This window comes from Gossypium hirsutum, chromosome A11 (assembly GCF_007990345.1).
Source record: "Gossypium hirsutum isolate 1008001.06 chromosome A11, Gossypium_hirsutum_v2.1, whole genome shotgun sequence".
Classification (NCBI taxonomy): domain Eukaryota; kingdom Viridiplantae; phylum Streptophyta; class Magnoliopsida; order Malvales; family Malvaceae; genus Gossypium; species Gossypium hirsutum.
Window position 1 is genome coordinate 60896 of NC_053434.1, and position 19047 is coordinate 79942.

General features: G+C 32.7%; 2 protein-coding genes across 2 annotated transcripts; both read left to right on the forward strand.

Annotated features, from left to right (window-relative positions):
- Positions 1-508: 508 nt before the first annotated feature.
- On the forward strand, positions 509-3827 carry LOC107923712 (calcium uniporter protein 6, mitochondrial). Its single transcript, XM_016853882.2, has 2 exons — positions 509-1375; positions 3101-3827. The coding sequence occupies exons 1-2, from the start codon at positions 929-931 to the stop codon at positions 3584-3586; spliced, it is 933 nt and encodes a 310-aa protein (XP_016709371.1). The 5' UTR covers positions 509-928; the 3' UTR covers positions 3587-3827.
- Positions 3828-14790: 10963 nt separating this feature from the next.
- On the forward strand, positions 14791-18413 carry LOC107922914 (uncharacterized). The gene is made up of 7 exons (XM_016853122.2): positions 14791-15463; positions 15551-15637; positions 15755-15967; positions 16450-16614; positions 16908-16961; positions 17047-17193; positions 17791-18413. The coding sequence occupies exons 1-7, from the start codon at positions 15236-15238 to the stop codon at positions 18166-18168; spliced, it is 1272 nt and encodes a 423-aa protein (XP_016708611.2). The 5' UTR covers positions 14791-15235; the 3' UTR covers positions 18169-18413.
- The last annotated feature ends 634 nt before the right edge of the window (positions 18414-19047 follow it).

Here is a 19047-nt window from a genome sequence, read left to right on the forward strand (position 1 = left end):
TTTAGTATATCGACTAGTACTAAAAAATAATATTAAAATGTATTTTAAATTTAATTTTTTGTTATTTATTTCGGATTTGTTAAATTATGGATAATAATATACATAGTATGGGATGCTCTTATTATTTAATTTATGATTTTCTTTTTTTAATTTATTTAATGATGGATTGTATTTATCAAGCTTATTAAATAATACTAGATTTTGACACATAAAATATTTTATGTTAAAAATATTATCTTTTAAATTTTATTTAATAATGAATATTGATGAAGTGATTATATACACGGACACATGATCTTAACCTAACTTTAAAGTGTTTGATTACCATCTGTTAATGTTGAATATGAACAAAAGTCATGGACTTTATTTCCAAAGGGATTCAATCCGTAATTCTTATGGAATGGAAAACTATGCGCACTGGTAGCAGTAGTTAGGAGATATTGTTCTATGTATAATGATAATAGTAATCGAGACTGATAATTGAAAAGAGGTGGCCTGTTTGCCTTTGCCTTTGCCGGTCCGTGCTCCTTGCTCTTTCGTCCCACCTCCGCATATTGAGCCTAGGTTTTCTCCCGCCCCATCAAAAATTTGGTCTTCCCTATTTATTTTTGTAAATCTAAAATTAAAATTAATTAGTTTTGTGTGCAGTGCAGCTTCATTTTTATGGTTTTATTTTATTATTATAGGGAAACAATGGTTTGTTCTACTTTTGTTTCTTTTTCTTATTGGAAGAAAAAGCTAGATCTGTTTTTTAAGATACACTAATCCTAAGAATTTAAGACCAACAAAAAAAGAGCCTCAAATCATCATCATCTGATTCAAAACTGAATCACTCAAAATACCAACACAAGATACACACATACGTAGGCATATTTAAAAAAATACGTACACAGTACATTTAAAATATAGAGTAAGATCATATTGAAGCATGTGGAGAAGGTTGCGGTGGTGCGAGGCTTTGAAGCAGGGCGTGTCTGCGGCCGCTGGGAGGAGGCTTCCGTCTTCCCCGCTGAACCCGCTGCTGTTGCGAGAAGCGACATTGAGAACCAATTCAGTATTCCGTGGTGCAAAAAGTTGGTTATCTTCATCTTCTGATGCCAATGCAACCTCAGATTCCAAAAAGGCAGGAACAGGAGTAGACAGCGTAACATTTGCGGAGGCCAAGAAGCTGATGAGGCTGGTCAACGTGGAATCACTCAAGACCAAGCTAGGGACGGAAAGCAAAGAAGTGATCGGCTACTCGGAGTTGTTAACGGCGTGCAAGAGCATGGGCATTGCCAAATCTCTGAACGAGGCCATCGCTTTTGCACTTGTTCTCGATGAGGCAGGCATCGTACTTCTATTCCGCGACAAAGTTTATCTTCATCCTGATAAAGTATTTTTTTCTCCTTTACTCTCTTGAATTATTATCTTTAGCTTAGCATTGTTTTTTTAAAGTGCTATAATTTTTTTCTAAAACTGCTATAAAAAGTTAATTTGAAATTTTTGTTTTAATTTTGAAGTATTTAGTATTGGATAATGTTTGAGTAAGATGTTATTTTAGTAAGATTTTTTAAAATTAACGGTTGTAGCTAAAAGATAAAAATAAAGAAACTATAGCATGTTGATAAAATCATTTTGGAACTAGAAAATTGTACTAGTGACATATAATTTTTTAAATTGATTGCCGAATACGTTGGTTTAATAAATCAGTTTCACTTCTTTAGTGTTGAATTAGTTAAAAAGTAAACTCATTTTTCTCAATACAAATACTACGTGATATGATCAATGGTAGATTAGTATTTCTTTTTTTTTTATCAATTGTTGATTTAAGAGAATTTTATGAGATTTCACTAAAATAACATTTTAGATATGTCATTTTGTTAATATATTATATCTTTAATCAAAAGTCGTACATTCTTGTTTTACGAATAATGTTGAGAGTAAGTATGTTCTCCATGTGCTTGTTTAAGAATATATTTCTTTCATCATCTATGCATCAAACTAAAGTCATCTGTACAAGAGCTATTCCATTTTCTTTTTTATTGACATATGATGATTGGTGTTGTTAAAAGGATATCAATACTTAAAGTTAGAAATGTTCCTACTCTTTCAACCCATCTCAATTGCTATATATATATAGCAAATGAAATACAAATTTGCTCTATTAGACTATTAGGCTTTAGAAAACATTAGTTTACCTTTTATTGTGTTGTAGTAAAATAAAACAAACGAGCACCTATTAGACTATTTAGATTTTTTTTTAAAGAAAAAGAAAAACAAAACTAATTAAATGAAGCTAGTCGCTAATTCTTATTAATATATTATGTCTTACCCAAAAGTTATGCGTTCTTGTCTACCCTATAATCCTTGAAGGTAAGTAATTTTCTTCACGTGCGCTTATTTAAGGAATAGATTCCTCTCCATGCATCAAACATGCACCCTAAAGTCATCTGGCATTTCTACAAGTGTTATTCCATTTTTCATTGAAAGATGGTAATTGGTGAAGTTTTAAGGATTGTTGAGATTTTATGCATCTTTCTATTTATGATGCTCCATTTACACAATGAAATCTTTTTATTTATGCATCTCATTGTATCACCATGTTATGTCAGCTCAAGACAGTGAATGAAATTGATGTGGCTTAAGAGAGAAAACAACAACTATATATAGAAAGAATTAAGACTGAACAAACTAGTAAGAAAGAAGATATATATAAACCCTATATTTTCTTTATATTAATTCAAAGAATAATAATCATGCTAGCAGTTAAGTTTACAACTATTTAAAAAGGCTTTTCTGCAAATAAAGTTTTATTCTTAACCCTCAAGAAAACTAATAACCTCCACACACTGACTTGCCTTCAAACTTTTCGGCTTTTTCTCAAGTTCAACATCAAGTATTTTCTTAGCAGAATCTTATTTGATTATAGAAACAGAATTACTTCTTTTTTTACTCCAAAGTCATCATCGGACGTTGTGTCCTTTGACATATCTAGAAGATCTTCAATTCGCCTCCAATCTTCCTTTTTCCTAAGGTTGTGCTTGTTATTTCATGAACAACCAAATATTTTCTCTTAACTGGATACGCATCAACTTCTTCACTTTCTTCACTTTCGTAGGTGGTAGATCTGATTAGAAGAGCAGTACCTCTTGCTTTGGCTCCTGAAGATGACCCAATAAGAGATGAGCTAAAGAGGTTGCAAGAGAAGAAGGAAGAAATTGATGTGCTAGCACATAAGCAAGTTCGTCGCATCCTTTGGAGTGGTCTGGGAATAATTGGGGCACAATATGGATTGTTCTTCCGGCTAACATTTTGGGAATTCTCATGGGATGTAATGGAACCTGTTGCTTATTTTACCACAGCCATTGTCGTAGGCATAGGCTATGCTTACTTCTTGTTTACTTCAAGAGATCCCACATATCAAGATCTAATGAAGACGCTCTTTTTGTCCAGACAAAGAAAATTGTTCAAAAAGCATAATTTTGACGTTGGCAGGTTGAAGGAGTTACAAAACAAGTGCAAAACATCTTTGGATGCCTCTACATCTATCCGGAATCGTGTAGGATTGGAAGTAGAACTCGATGATGCCGTACACAAGGATTAGACCTTGTGATTAAGCAAACCCAACATAAGATTATGCAAGTCCATGTGATACAGGAATAACATGTCCTGATGTCCGTCTTATCGCTTTAGCGGTTGCACGACTAATATATATGTATGTATGTCAATGAGAAATATCATGCAGCTAAGGGTACTGTAAATGCGATGGTTTGACTTCTAGTATAAAAGACTTACATGTCTCATTTAAATTGATGAATATCCAACACGACTCTCTATTTCTACTACTGCTTAAATGTACAATACAATTATTTATAGTTAGTGTAAAAATAGTAGTGATAGTTAAATTAAATCTTATAACGATACTTTAATGTAAGATAACAAGTAAATTAAATACATCATAACACATCATCCATTCAAACCCAAGATAATAACAATTTAATCTTATTTAGATATCAATATAACTGTTCGCATTAGCCATTGGCATAGTGGCAAATTAAAATTTCAATAAAAATGAATCCCTAAACATTTGATAAAAACAAATAATAAACCCTAAAAATCTAACGAAACAATAAAATTCTAAAATCTAGTAAAACAATGAAACCCTAAAAATAAAAATAAAAATAATGAAAACCTAGAAATCTTACAATAATAACAAAACCTTAAAATTCGATAAGAATAGCAAAGCCTTAAAAATATGGTAAGAATAGCGAAATCCTAAAAAGCTGAAAAGAATAGTGAAACCTCAAAAATCCAGTAAGAATAGCAAAGCCCTAAAATTTCCATAAGATAGCAAGACCTTAAATATGGTAATAATCGAACCAATCGACTTATAGTTTGCTAACCAAAATTGACTTAACTAAATTGATCGGTTACATCGATCAAGTCGCTTTTAACCGAGTGATGCTCTCCCTTAAAGAATAACGGAACCCTAAATATCTAATAATATAACAAAACCTTAAAAATCTAGTAGTAATGGCAATACCCTAAAAATCCAATAAAATAATGAAAACCAAAATCTAATATATATATAGTGAAACCTTAAAAAGTCTGGTAAAAATAGTGAAATCCTAAAAATCTGGTAAAAATAGTGAAAACCTAAAAATCTAGATTGTTTTAATTAGTTTTATCTAGTTAATTTAATTCTCATTTTTCGTGAGTTCAATCATTGAAATACCTCTCTTAATAAAGTTATTTCATTGTAATTTCTTGTTGGAAAAATTAGTGTAGAAAACAATATTTTTCAGGCACAACGAAAATTTATAATTTTTTTTAAAAATCAAGCTTTGTGATATTTATAGTAATTGTAACATTCTTTAATCTGCCACGAATTACACTATTATTTACATATCTTTTTCACATAACTTTAGCTTGTTTAATAGTTAAATCAAGTTATTTTAGTATATATCTATGTTTTTATACTTCAATTAGTAATTTATGTTTTTTAGTAATTTTTATTACATCTTTGATATCTAAATAAGGTTATGTGATTATGTAGCCAAATCAGGAGCTAAAGATGCACATTCATACCGAAATTGTTGCCCATTTCGCGACGCCAAGACACTGATGTCGCAACACTAAGACAAAAGCAAAAACAAGTCCTAGAATGAAACTCCCTATTGTGTCACCACACAGGTCCTATGTTGTAACACGGCAGGCTAATGTTGCAACACGGCTTCTACGTGGCCCAAAAATCCCTACGCATGATGACTACAATTTTTAGGGCAATTAGGGGTCTTTTGCCAACCTAAAACCTTAATTAACATTATAAATGAAGAGGCACTTTAGTATTTTGGATTTTTTTTCTATATAAACAACATTATAACCAAATTCAATGAGGGATTGAACAGAGATTATTGTTTAGCTTTCAAATTTTATTTCGTTATTAGTTTTTACTTAGTTATTTCTGTGTTCATGTAATCGGGAGATCCTATTCTGAAGTGAGACCTTTGCGAGTGAAGATTTCATAACACTTTTCATACATCCCATAAAACTTATTTTCAAGCAACCTAACTTATCTCTTATTCTAATCATATCATTATTCCTATAGTTGTATAAATAACATTTTCATATTATACTATCCATGATATCCAGTTCGATGATCACTTTCATATAAATATACTTCAATATGAACAATACAGATGCAAGAGTTAGAGTAGAGGCTTACCTGATTCTCACTTGCTACAGTTTAAAACTTCAAATCCAGATATCCATCTTGAACCAGCAACAACCACTATTTAGAAACATAATTTCATTATTACTACCCTTGTACATGCAAATTACTTATCACCTTAATTGTTGACAACCTCATGCAAAAACATTATACTTACAATCTTATTGTTCAGAGCTTAACATGAAGAGCTGAAATACTCACCCTGATGCGAAGTAACCATTGATCATAAAACAACCATAACTTTTAGATCATCGATGTAAGATACATTCAAGCTTAAGGAAGGTATTAGTAAATACCACTTAAGGAAGAGGAAGAAGAAAGAAGAACCCTACCATAACTCATCTTTCACATATAAATATGACTCAACTTGCTTAGTGAAGTTTAACAACTGTCATACGTTTAAGAACTTATGTTCTTAATGGCTTACAGTTTTCGAGAAAAACATAAATAAACACCTTCCAATCACAATTATCAAGCTAGGCTAACTAGTTGATTTCTAGCCAAGTTACTTGGAAACTAATTATCATAGTATTCCGTACAGAACTTGCATACTATACCTTAAGCAAACACTCATTCGATACTTACCCTTTAACAGTTAACACAATGTAACACCCCCTAACCCCAAACCGTTGTCGGAATAGGGCTACGAGGCATTACCGGATATATCAGACAACTTATGGATATTTTACAATTATTATAACATTCATAGTATAATTGAAGAATTATGTCCCTATAATGGACTTTCGAAGCCCAACACAAGTATTAAAGTGGAATGAAACGGGACTTGTTCGAGTATTTAGGGAAATATATATATATTTTACAAAAATTTCGACAGCATTTCTTCTTAATTTTTACATAAAACCCCTGCAAATTCAAACCAAAAACCACCTAATCCAAAACCAATGGCACAATCAAAAACAATTTAAACCTAAATATATCTAAATCATAACCAATTCATTAACATAGTCATTTAATAACTAAACATTCATAATATTAATCCAAATTAACTAATAACTTCATTCATTTTTTTTTCATTCCAACTTATACCAATTTATATAATATAATATTTACCATTTTATCAAACTAATAACAAAATATGGTATACCATTCTTATAACTAACTTTACAAGTATATCTATATAACTTATAAATCACCTAGTACATGCCACTTTCAATTAAGAAAGAAAACATCACCCAAAATTTGCTAGAGTCGGGATCGTTCAGATGCTGACCGGGATACTAGACTCCTATTAACCTGCGCACGGAAACAACCGCACGCTGAGTATTCCATACTCAGTGGTATTACCATAATTCAAATTATAATAGCAATAAAGAATTTTAATTACCAAACATGTAACTATCTAATTTCACAAATATCAATTCATTCTTAAAATTTTATTAATTAATAATAACAATACAATTTTTAACTATTCTTCAATTTCCATCACATATTACATGTAACAATTTCAATCACTACATGAACATTAAGTTCATGCCTTTCATTTTCAATCTCAATTTCAATTCATTATTCAACTTTTTCGTTTCTTTCAATATTTCAATAATATAATCAATCAATTTATTTTAAATTTCTCATTTTAGATGTTCACCCTATTAACAAATCCAGACTTTGACGGATACACGGATTCCAACCCAACACACCATTACGGCACATTGTGCCTAAAACGGTACATAGTACCTGATCAGTATACGACACATAAAGTGCCTAAAACGACACACGAGGTGCCTGATATGACACACGAGGTGCCTGATACGACACATAAAGTGCCTGATCAGTAAAGCCGGCAAATCCTGTACACTTCCATATCCTATGGCATGCCAATTATATCCGACTCAGCCCGACTAGTTAATAGGGTATTTCTATTCTCAATTCACTTTCATTTCCATTCCAAGATTACTTTTCAATTAAAACTTTCACATTCAAATCAATTTACAATTCAATTATACATACACATTCACCATTCAATTCAATTCTCATTCAACTCAAATATCAATACTTACCTTATAATTCACTTATTAAATATAGAATTGATATAAAGCATTTAATAAAAAGTAATTTGAATTATAGTAATACAAACCGTGAATTTCTCGTTTTAATCCTCGATAGCTTTCTCCTTTCCTTTGTGCGCCGATGTCTTGGGTTCTTTGTTAACTACGAAAATAATAATAATTTATAATCATCAATATAACACAATTCAATTTAATCCATGAGCCTAAACATGCAAATTTAACCATTTTTAATGTATATATATAATTTCACCATTAAGCTGTCTACTTGAGTCATTGTTACTAAATTATTTATATCTTGAGCTACGAAACTCCAAATTAATATCCATAAATTTTCCTTAAAACTAGACTCATATATCTTCTCACCATAAGATTTTCAGAATTTTTGGTCTAGCCAATTAGTACAGTTTATTCATTAAATACTCCCCTGTTATTTCATTTGACAGTTCTGACCTCTCTCTACTAAAAATAAATTATCTCATTGTACAGAACTCTAATAAGGTTCTTGTTTACTTATTTTGAAACTAGATTCATTAAGGAGTTCACACATATAAATTACACTCCATAATAATTTTTTTTATAATTTATAATGATTTCCAAAGTTAAAACAGGGCATCTCGAAATCACCCCAAACCAGTCTTACAAAATTTCAAATATCTCTTGATTAATCAATCATTGCTTACAATATTTATACTATAAGAAACTAGACTCAATAAGCTTTAATTGCATATTTTGTTCATCCTCTAGTTCAATTTATACAATTTTTAGTGAATTTGCAAAGTCAGACCATTGCTACTTCCCAAAACTGTTTTGATGTAAAATGTTAATAACCAAATTTATAACACCAATTCACACCTTATGTCTATTCAAATTTCATTTAAACTCAAATTTAACTATTAAATTTTTAACATATTTTCTTAATTCCAAAATTTTCCTCAATTTAGTCCCTAAAATACAAAACTTATAGCTTACTTTGCAATTCGATCCTTATATCTATTTTAACTTGAATTTCATTCAATTAAACCCCTATTTCATTTTTTTATTCAACATGAACAATATTTAGAATTCTAATAACTTTCAAAATATTAATTTAATTTCATCAAAACTTTGTTCTAAAGCTTTTAAAACATTAAAATTAAGTAAAAAGGGCTAAATTAACTTACCTATTGAACTTTCAAACCTTCAAACCCTAATTCTCCCTTTTCTTTTCTTTCTTCTTTCTTTCTTTCCTTCCCCTGCTTTTCGTTTGCCTATTCTGTTTCTTTTCTTTGTTCTTTACTTTATTTTCTTTCTTTTATTTGTTTTAGTTGCTAATAATATATTATAATTTAATTTAATCAATCAATAACAAATATCTAAGAAAAGCCTTAGATTTTTTTACAGTTTATGCCGCCTCATCTATGCTAATTGGTAAAATTGCTAGTTTGGTCCTTTTTATTTTCTATTGATCTATAATTGAACCTTTGCCCTTTATTCAATTTAGTCATTTTTACTAATTACTCTAAATTAAGCTAAATTCACCTAATTTAAACCTAATTAAACACATCGCTAGACTCATAAATATTTCTAGTAATTATTTCGAACTCGATTTACTAAGACGGAGGCCCGATAATGTACTTTTTCCGGTGCCTGTGAATTTTGGGGCATTACACACAAACTTCTCTTTAATATAGAATCATGAAATCAAATTCTCCCTAAATCAAGTGACGGTTACTATATGCCCACATATATGCCAAAATGATCATTTGAGCGAATAACACCATGTCAGACAAACTGTTTACTACTGCACGCCCAAAATTTTAAATCCGCCAAAACTAGGATGTTGTAAACTAAGCCAAAACATAGGTACGAATTCGGTTAAGGTTTATTGCTATAAATATCAAAACCAGATCATTTTTCAAATTTTAAATTTCCATTGTGCAAGAAAATCATTTTCAAACTGGGATTTTTCCAAAACATTTGTATACTGAAAGCTCTTATATACATGTTTCATTGTCTAGACTCAAATTGGACATAACTACCATCTCAGGATAATGTGTGCTCCTCCACTGATCTAGCTCTGCAAGTTCCGTAAGGCGACAATCTACATGAAAGGAAACAACTAGAATAAGCATTAAGAATGCTTAGTAAGTTCAAGTATAATTAAACTAATCATTTGCGCATTTAACATGGCTAACCTTGGCACATGATGGCATAACTAGTCATATTACAACATTAGCAAGCAAATGTGTTAGACATGTTCCCAAATCATAAGTAATATCAATATCTTAATGGAATCACATACCAATCACAATTTAAACATCAACATATACCATCTCATTTCCAAATCACATTTAACTTTCCATTTCTAGTTAATTGAATATCATCTGATGGGACTAGAGTAAAATAGATTCGGGTAAAGGGAATAAGTTGCTCACACAAGCTGACATTATATCAAGGTTACCTGTCTAAACTAAACCTATGACATATATATAACCTGAGAATTTGCAAAAAATGCTAGACATCGTTATAACTTATAAAATCCCTAATCAAGCTGCATATAACCTTAATGGCATGTTATATGATCCCAAGCTTTTACTAAGTGTAAAACCTCTCACCCAATTCAATTGTTAAGTCCGAGTTACAAGATACTACAATTATTGCTAGAGCCAAAACGGACAATTAACATTCAGTATAAAAAAATAATTCATACAATCATAGTCAATTTAGTTCAATAATCATCAAATATAACTTTACTCGAGTCTTATACAAGCCTATATATGCTCTAAAATCAACCTAGAATTTAACGAGATCTAATTTGAAACATTTTCAAAATTTGTAATCGAGCATATCATAAATAAATCATTCAAATATTCAATCATTACTCAAAACGTCTAGATATTATGTAACCCAATTAAATCCGAACCTTAGTCGAGCTTACAAAAGCTCTTAAGTTGACCTGAGCATGAATAAGGACCAATCTGTAAAATTTTCAAAATTTCAGAAACAAGTATCGATACCCTTGATAGGTACTGATGCCATTTGGAGCTTCAAAGTTTTAGAAAAATTAAATTAAATTGAGAAGTATTGATTTTAGGGTTGAAGTACCAATACCTTTCTTTAGGTATTGATACTTACCTTTAGTAATGATACCGTTTTAGCATTTTGTTTTTACAAATTTATTTACCATAGATTTTCATAATCAACTTATTCTTTTCTATATTGACGGTAGACTTGTATACTGCTAAGAAGGTCTTCCCAATAGAATGAGAATCTTGAGATCTTCCTCGAAGTCAAAAACCACAAAATCCACAAGAAATATGAATTGTCTAACTTTGAAAAATTCATCCTCTAATACACCTTTAGAGTGTACCAATGACTTATCAGCCAACTGTAGTGTTATAAATAGACAAAGCCATTAAATTAATGTTGGCCCCTAAATCACATAGGACCTTACTAAGGTTCAATTCCCCTATCTCTATAGGAATTGTGAAGCTCCCCGAATCTTTAAGCTTAGAGGGTATCTCTTTAGTGATGATAGTAATACACGATGCATTTATAATTATTTGTTCCCATTTTTAAAGTTTCTTATGCCTAGCCATAATTTCTTTTAAGAACTTTGCATAATCAGGAATTTTATCAATAAGTTCCAACATGGATAGATTTACAATTAGGGACTTAAATAAGTTGAGAAAACTTAAAAATTCAGCATCATCCCTTTCTTATTGTCCTCAAGCCTCAATAGGAATGGTATACACTTTTACCACTGGAATTGGTACTTTGCTTTAGTTCAAGTTCGGCTACATTCTCCTCTATTTTTGAGTCTTATCATCGTTTGGAGAGTCATTCACAGAATCATATTCCTCATTTACCTCATTCGAAGCTGGAACAATTTGATTTCCAAAACTGTACCCAAGCAAAGCGAAATAGCTTTTATGTGCTCCTTCCCATCTCTTTGAGGGTTATTTTTAGTATTGATTGGGATGGCCGTGCCAACTTGCCTTTGCATCATGTTCATCATTTGGCTAAGTTGGGCTTGGATGTCAACCAATTGCGTATTTGTTGGGGTGCACTGATTCTTCACTTGTCACAACTCACCATGCACTGACTTCATCTCCCCTTCGATCTTATCCATCCACTGACCACATGAGGCATGATGTTAAAGCGCCTCTCATACTCCTGAGGTTTCGAAACAAAAGGAAGGTGATTGTGAGGCCTAACAATTAAGTCCAAATTGATATATATTTTTTAAATTTATTGAATCAAGATCTATTTTTTGTTTGATGGCTAAATATATGTAATGATAAAGTGACTACAAATCACAATTGATTTAACAAGAGTAACTAAAAAAAACAGAAAAAACAGGAACATTCTAAAACTTTAGTAACTATCTTAGTAATTTATCCTAAAAGATTGCATATTCACTTGTATAATAATGAGATAAAAGCGCACAAAATCATGACACCAACTTATAAAAAAAATCACTTATAGGCTCAACAAAGGAAAATTGTTTAAAAAAATTCATTTATCTTCAATTAATCATCATTATCGATTCCTTATAATGGTCAAATTTGGCAACAAAAGTTATTACTTGAATGCTTTGAGTACTTGAGAATGTTTGTGCATGCCCCATAAGACCTTATGCCTGAATATTCCGTGGTAGTATTTTTGGTCCATTTTGGGGTAAAATTTTCTTTAGGAACATTATGGTCTCCAATAAAACAACATCCTTGCTAACAATGCTGGGGCAATCGTTGACACCCATGTGATTGTTAGTTTCATTTAGCTTAAAGGATAGCCATTCTTTTAGAGAGTCTTACAAATATTTTAAGCTTTTCTTTCAACAAAGATGGTTAAAAGAATGGTTATTATATATTATGTCACATGGTCTCCACATCTCAATCAGATAACACATCACCATCGTCATCCTTTAATTAAAGTAGACGCTTGCAGGCAAACACTATGATTTGTTGGACAATCTAATTGTGCTTGGCAAACAAGCATCACCATCCAACAAGCTTCGCGTGCTTGGACTTTATTGGATTGTCCTTTGATGGTAAAGTCTCTCGGACCCCCAGAAATGATCTGTTCCTTTTAATTAATTTGTTTAATAAAATAAAAAAAGTTGAAAAAAAAAAACATTTTCCAACTGATTATAAATTTTAATTGCTCAAATGCTGTAACTTGAGTTATATCAGACCCGATTGGTCGAGATTTCAATTTATGATGCAATCACTTTTTTATGCTCACTTCAAAGACAAAATCACTTGTCTGCTCACTCCTTAGCAACTTCTAAGGAGCTGTCATCCGTTCATTTCTGAGATACATTACCATGCATTTCAGGGCTCTGGTTTTACATTTAAGAGTTTGATTTAATTGTTTCACCTTAAAGACTTATATTACTGCAACAGTCTCAGATTATTAAAAAAGAAATTTGACCGCCTATCTTTTAAGTTCTTTGAACATCATATTTATATCCTTTAGGGAGCATGGTCTTGACAGCCTTTGTCAGAGATATTGTAGTTTTACATTATAATTATAATGTCATTAAATCATATTCTCTTTATCAATAAAAGCAAAGTATTACTATTATTATTACAATAAACAAACTTTCATGAGAGTGGCAAACAAAGAATTTCAACTACCGGTGTATATTATACACCATATAGTTTCTAGGGGTGGGGTCTGGAATCTATTCTCTGAAGCTAACTTTACCCCCCAAAAAAAGCATGTTGCCTGCACTGAAATACCTTAATAATCCCCCCCGTGGTCACGCCGGTGGTTTTAAAATGCGAGGGAGACTTTTAGTGGCCCAATATTCCTCAGCGGCTAGCTTGCTTTAATTTGTTGCAGAGGTGGGTGAGACTATAAGTGGGCATTTGTGAAAAGAAGAGAGGAAAAATATAAAAAAATAAAAGAATATAGATACTAAAGGGGAGATATTGGAAGTGGCAAGCATCCCGACCCAGGATCCTAAAAGCTAACCAGGACAAAGGCCCCATATCTTTGTGCTTCAACACCCACGGGCTATTCATCCCAGACCCTAATCCAAAGGATTATAAAAATTTACTGCTGGTATTCAAGATGAATGTACTATTTAGATTACTATAATACTGATTCTTCCCCTCTAATTCTCTCAGATTCATGTTAGAATTGTCTTTATTTAACTTTTACTCTAGGATAGCTATGGCCTTGAGAGATTTCCTAATGGTGCAGGCAGTAGGGCATCTTCACCCCACTAAGCCCATAAGTTTAACAGCAACCTCTACCATTATGATGCATGTAAAATAGACATTCGCATGGCTAGTTTGATGGTAGGTTCATGTCAAACTTAAGGCTAAGAATTGATATTATGGCCAAGGGTGCATCCAATTTTATTTTGTCAAAAATTAACAGGTCTTTCTAAAATAATTTTTTTAGTGGTTTAAAATTTTATAATTTTAATCTCAGACCTAACTTCCTAACATTGCACCTCATTGTCCCTGACTTATTATCGCCTTGGAACAATTTTAGTACTTCTTAGGAAAATTAATCCGGATGTTGAGTGGTTTTGGAGCAATTAGTTGCTAATTATATGGATGGAGGGGTCAACCTTTAATTTTGATGTGACCGCATTGCAACCGATGGAGGACCAAGTGTTTTTCTTTTTCTAATTTCATTTCTTTTCGAATGAAAAGAGTAAAAAATATAAGAATATATCAATTAGTTGGGGCAATTTTCTCTGAAAGTGAAAAAACATGAAAATTTTCTTAATTGCCAACAGATGATACAATTGATTTAAAATTAAATAGTTAGGTCCAACCCATGGATAGAAAAAATAGTTGATGCGAAATGATATAAATTTGACAATGTTGCATAATCCCAGTCCAAGTCTGCCCAGTGGACATTGCTCGCGTTAAGTGGCTCATAATACGAGCCAACTACCAACTTGAATACCATTAACCCAATGCGAGTTCTTTTTTACTTTGTATAAAAGAAAAAACATTCGCAACTTTCCAAAGCATAGAATTGGTTTTCAATTAATGCACGCTTTTCATAATATCAATAATACCTTTTCAGCTTTCCTTTTATGACAAAGAATTTATGGTCATTCTTTGCTTTTTGTCCTTCAATTACTTTCTTTCTCAGGCCTCTTAGTATTGAAGGATTTTTTTCCCTTTCTAAGAGATTTAAGTTTCTTTACGTTATTATCTTGTCTTCTATAAGGTCATCATCTTCTCTCTTCTTCCATTTCTTTTATTTATCCCAATTTACAAACAGAAAGAGTTGAGGGTTTGAAACATAGAGAGTCAATGGGAGTAAAAGTCTAGAACAAGTCTTCAGGAGGAGTGGTCTTTTTTCTTTTTATAAAAATAAAAACCTTCTGTTTCGTAAGGGCATGAAGAGAGCTTCATTGCCCGGGACAAAACTTGGGAATAAACCATGTTGTGTTGTGAACGCAACAATACAACGCTAATGTTCACAAACGCACTCCTTCATATCAAGACAAACAGCAACTGCTCAAAAACATTCCATAACTATGGCTTATTCTGTTTCCCACAACAGTTTCTCAACGATTTCTCTTTTTGTCGGTTTCCTTGTTGTTGCTTCCTCCCTTGCCCCTGTCCTGTCCTCCCCATTGATGTCAGATTCCGGTAACCGGCAAATGAAAAACCATACTTTTAAACCTGCTAAGGACATTCAGAAGCTAAGGAGAATAAATGCTTATCTCAAGAAGATCAATAAGCCTGCTGTGAAGACAATTCAGGCTGGCATCTTCTTTCCCCTGTCATATCTTGTTTGGAATTTTCTTCTAGTCTTGTTCCACGAGTTTTAAACAGTTTTGTTGCTGCAGAGTCCGGATGGTGATATCATAGATTGTGTTCTCTCTCATCTTCAACCTGCTTTCGATCACCCTGAGCTTAGAGGGCAGAAAACATCGGTAAATTTCTGCTCTACCAGTTTAGCTGATATTTAGAAATAAACAAATTCAATGTCGGTGAGTATCTGAAACTTTGCAAGTTTGGAGCATCGCCATGAAACAACCTCATTTTGACAGGATCCACCGGCGAGGCCAAAACGTCACAACTCTACCGATGCAAACCCTGAGAACTTGCAACTATGGACAGGCTCAGGTGAATCTTGCCCCCAAGGAACTGTTCCAATCAGAAGAACTACAGAGAAAGACGTTTTGAGAGCAAGTTCTGTTAGGAGATATGGAAGAACAAGAAGAAGACATGTAAGGAGAGACTCAACAGGCAGCGGCCATGAGGTTAGTACCTTATCTTTACGTCATCGAAACAGTAAAAAAATTATCTAACATCTAACCCAGATTGGGATTCCGACAATTACTACGACCTGAGAATTGAAAAACATATTTTCTCGCATTTTGACCCAAAAGTTGTGTGATTCATTTTTATTATCAATTAGCAACCCAGCATTGAGATGATTTAGAGCGAAAAATCTGTCTTAGCTTCCATTTCTCATTCCAGCCGAAGGGATAGTTTTCGGCTAAGTTGATTTTCCGCTGTTTTAGCAGTTCGCCAGGAGTTGGTTGGGGAAAAACAGTACAAGGCAGACATTGAAGGGATATTGGACTCTAAAGTTGATTTAAATTATAGAGCACTACTCTCGACTAATTGAGTTTTTACTTCTCATGATAGCCAATCCTTTATCATCTCCCATCCTTTCAATGCTTCTCATCAAGCTGAAATGATGCAAATGTTTTGACAAGTTCATTTTTTCTCGTTGCAGCACGCAGTTGTGTTTCTGAATGGAGATCAGTATTATGGTGCAAAGGCAAGCTTAAACGTGTGGGCGCCTCATGTGACTAATGAATACGAGTTTAGCCTGTCACAGATATGGATCATCTCTGGTTCTTTTGGCAATGATCTTAATACCATTGAAGCTGGTTGGCAGGCATGTCCTTGAATTTTTAATACATAATGCAGAATCTCTCTATTGGCAAGTCCCTATCTTCAATTAATATCCTGAGGTTGAGAAGAAAACCTCAGTCGTAAATATGTTATATTTAACTTTCAAATAGTATCCTAGAAACATCAAAATGGTGCGTGAAACACGAGCTTTCTGCAAAACCCTTTTCCAGGTTGCTTTCCATTATCAACGTGCAAAATTCTTTTGTTTAAGCTGTTGAACCACCATCTTCTGCATGCTTCTAAATCTAATGAACAATTGCATTCATTCTACTTCAGGTTAGCCCTGAATTATATGGAGATAATTACCCTAGATTCTTCACATACTGGACGGTGAGTAACATCTTGGAATCAAACTTGAAAATATTTATTTTTCCTTGAAAAACAAACCAACTGCTAATTGGCTTTGAATTGACAGACTGATGCATACCGAGCCACAGGATGCTACAACTTGCTGTGTTCGGGCTTTGTCCAAACCACCAATAAAATTGCTATTGGAGCAGCAATCTCTCCACTCTCCTCCTACAATGGCAGACAGTTTGACATCGACATAATGGTTTGGAAGGTGGGTGCTTGCACAATTCCTCAAAGTAGAACTATACAATGTTTGAATGGAGTAAATTAACAATATGGCATCATTTTAAAAAAAAAAAACAAATAAGGGAAGGTCTTTTCGGTGTTTTACTGATTCACATCTGCTGCTTCAATGTTTTGACTGCGTAACCTTGAGAACGAAATTAATAAAGCGCTAAACTTGCAACCTTAATAAAATCTAAAATTGACTTTAGAGATTAATGATAATGACTTGAGACCTTCTCCATTCTGGACAGTATTGAAATGCAAAACTCGTCTCTTTAATCTTTTTTGTCTTCAACTGTTTATTAATGTGTCAACTTTGTATTCTATTTCTTATATAATCTTTTAGAAAATAAGAACACAAGCACCACCAACGTTTAGCTCTTATTGCTCTATTTAAGAGGACAATTATGCCGCTAAAAGTAAAAAATTTCTTTGATTTTTGGCCTACTTTATGATACATCTGACCATACCAAGAAAACAAGGGGAATATTATTCAGAAAAAAAAAATTCCAAGCTGGTCGTGACAAATAAAACTTTAATGGACTGCAACCTCTTCCAACATCGACGGTGAATGTTTTTGTAGGATCCAAAACATGGACATTGGTGGTTAGAATTTGGATCAGGATTACTGGTTGGATATTGGCCTGCATTTCTCTTCAGTCACTTGAGAAGCCATGCCAACATGATACAATTTGGAGGAGAAATTGTGAACACTAGATCGTCAGGATTCCACACATCAACACAAATGGGCAGTGGACATTTTGCTGAAGAAGGGTTTGGAAAGGCAGCTTATTTTCGGAACTTGCAAACTGTTGATTGGGATAATAATTTGCTGCCCCTAACAAACCTTCACCTATTGGCCGATCATTCTGATTGCTACGACATCAGACAAGGAAGAAATAATGTTTGGGGAAATTACTTTTACTATGGAGGCCCAGGAAGGAACGTAAGGTGTCCTTGAGTAACATTAAAACAGGATAGGATGAGAGGGTTGAACTACTACTACTACTACTACTTTCTTTTTTCACCCCAACCAAAAATTAATTTTTTGGGTATTTAGTTTTCATATTGGGCCTTTAGCATGGTTTGGGTTGGATTCTTTTTATTGATGTATATTTTCCTTCCTCTGATAGATTGATTTTCTTTCCGGGGTAATAGGTAAATTTTTAGGGAAATACAAATTGTTAATAAGACCATTTTTCTGTTTCTCCTTTGCTTGTCAATTCTCAAATTCATAACGTTTACTCACTTGCATTTACATATGAAATAAAACTAGATAAATAGCCAAAGAAAGGACCCTTAACAAGTGCTTTAAAAATGAATGACTAAGGTTGTACCCATGGTTCATTGATGAATGATTGGCGGAGTCATAATATATATATATTTTTAATGCGAGTAATAGACTAAAAAAACTGTAAGTTTTTCTTTTCTACCGTATAGGATTTTAGCTTGTTTTTTAAATGAGAGTTCTTCTTTAGTGTTGAGGTGGAGTTGATTTTCTTTGAATGGCCTTTGATGTGATAACTATTGGGGATTTCATTTTGCCATTTGTTTTTTGATTGGTCCGATTTCAACTGCAGTTTCTCTGTTGTTAATGATCTACTTTTTGGGAACAGTGGATCAAATAGGTGTTCAGGGCTGGTTGGTGTCTGGCAATTTACATGATCTTAGTCGATTGGTTTATTGAGTTTATTTAGTTTTTACAAAAGAATTTCCTAATTTATCTTTTAACATGAGTTATATAACATGAAAAATAGGAAAATTAATAATCGAAAATTTTGATTCCCCACACGGACAAATTCTAGCTATCCAATTAGCAACCACATTCTCCTCTCTTTGA

Excerpts from the sequence above, each read along its gene's own strand:
- LOC107923712 (XM_016853882.2), top strand. The coding sequence starts at position 929 with ATGTGGAGAAGGTTGCGGTGGTGCGAGGCTTTGAAGCAGGGCGTGTCT. Across the intron at positions 1,376-3,100 it reads TTTATCTTCATCCTGATAAA|GTGGTAGATCTGATTAGAAG; the intron begins GTATTTTTTTCT and ends TCACTTTCGTAG.
- LOC107922914 (XM_016853122.2), top strand. The coding sequence starts at position 15,236 with ATGGCTTATTCTGTTTCCCACAACAGTTTCTCAACGATTTCTCTTTTT. Across the intron at positions 15,464-15,550 it reads CTGCTGTGAAGACAATTCAG|AGTCCGGATGGTGATATCAT; the intron begins GCTGGCATCTTC and ends TTGTTGCTGCAG. Across the intron at positions 15,638-15,754 it reads TTAGAGGGCAGAAAACATCG|GATCCACCGGCGAGGCCAAA; the intron begins GTAAATTTCTGC and ends TCATTTTGACAG.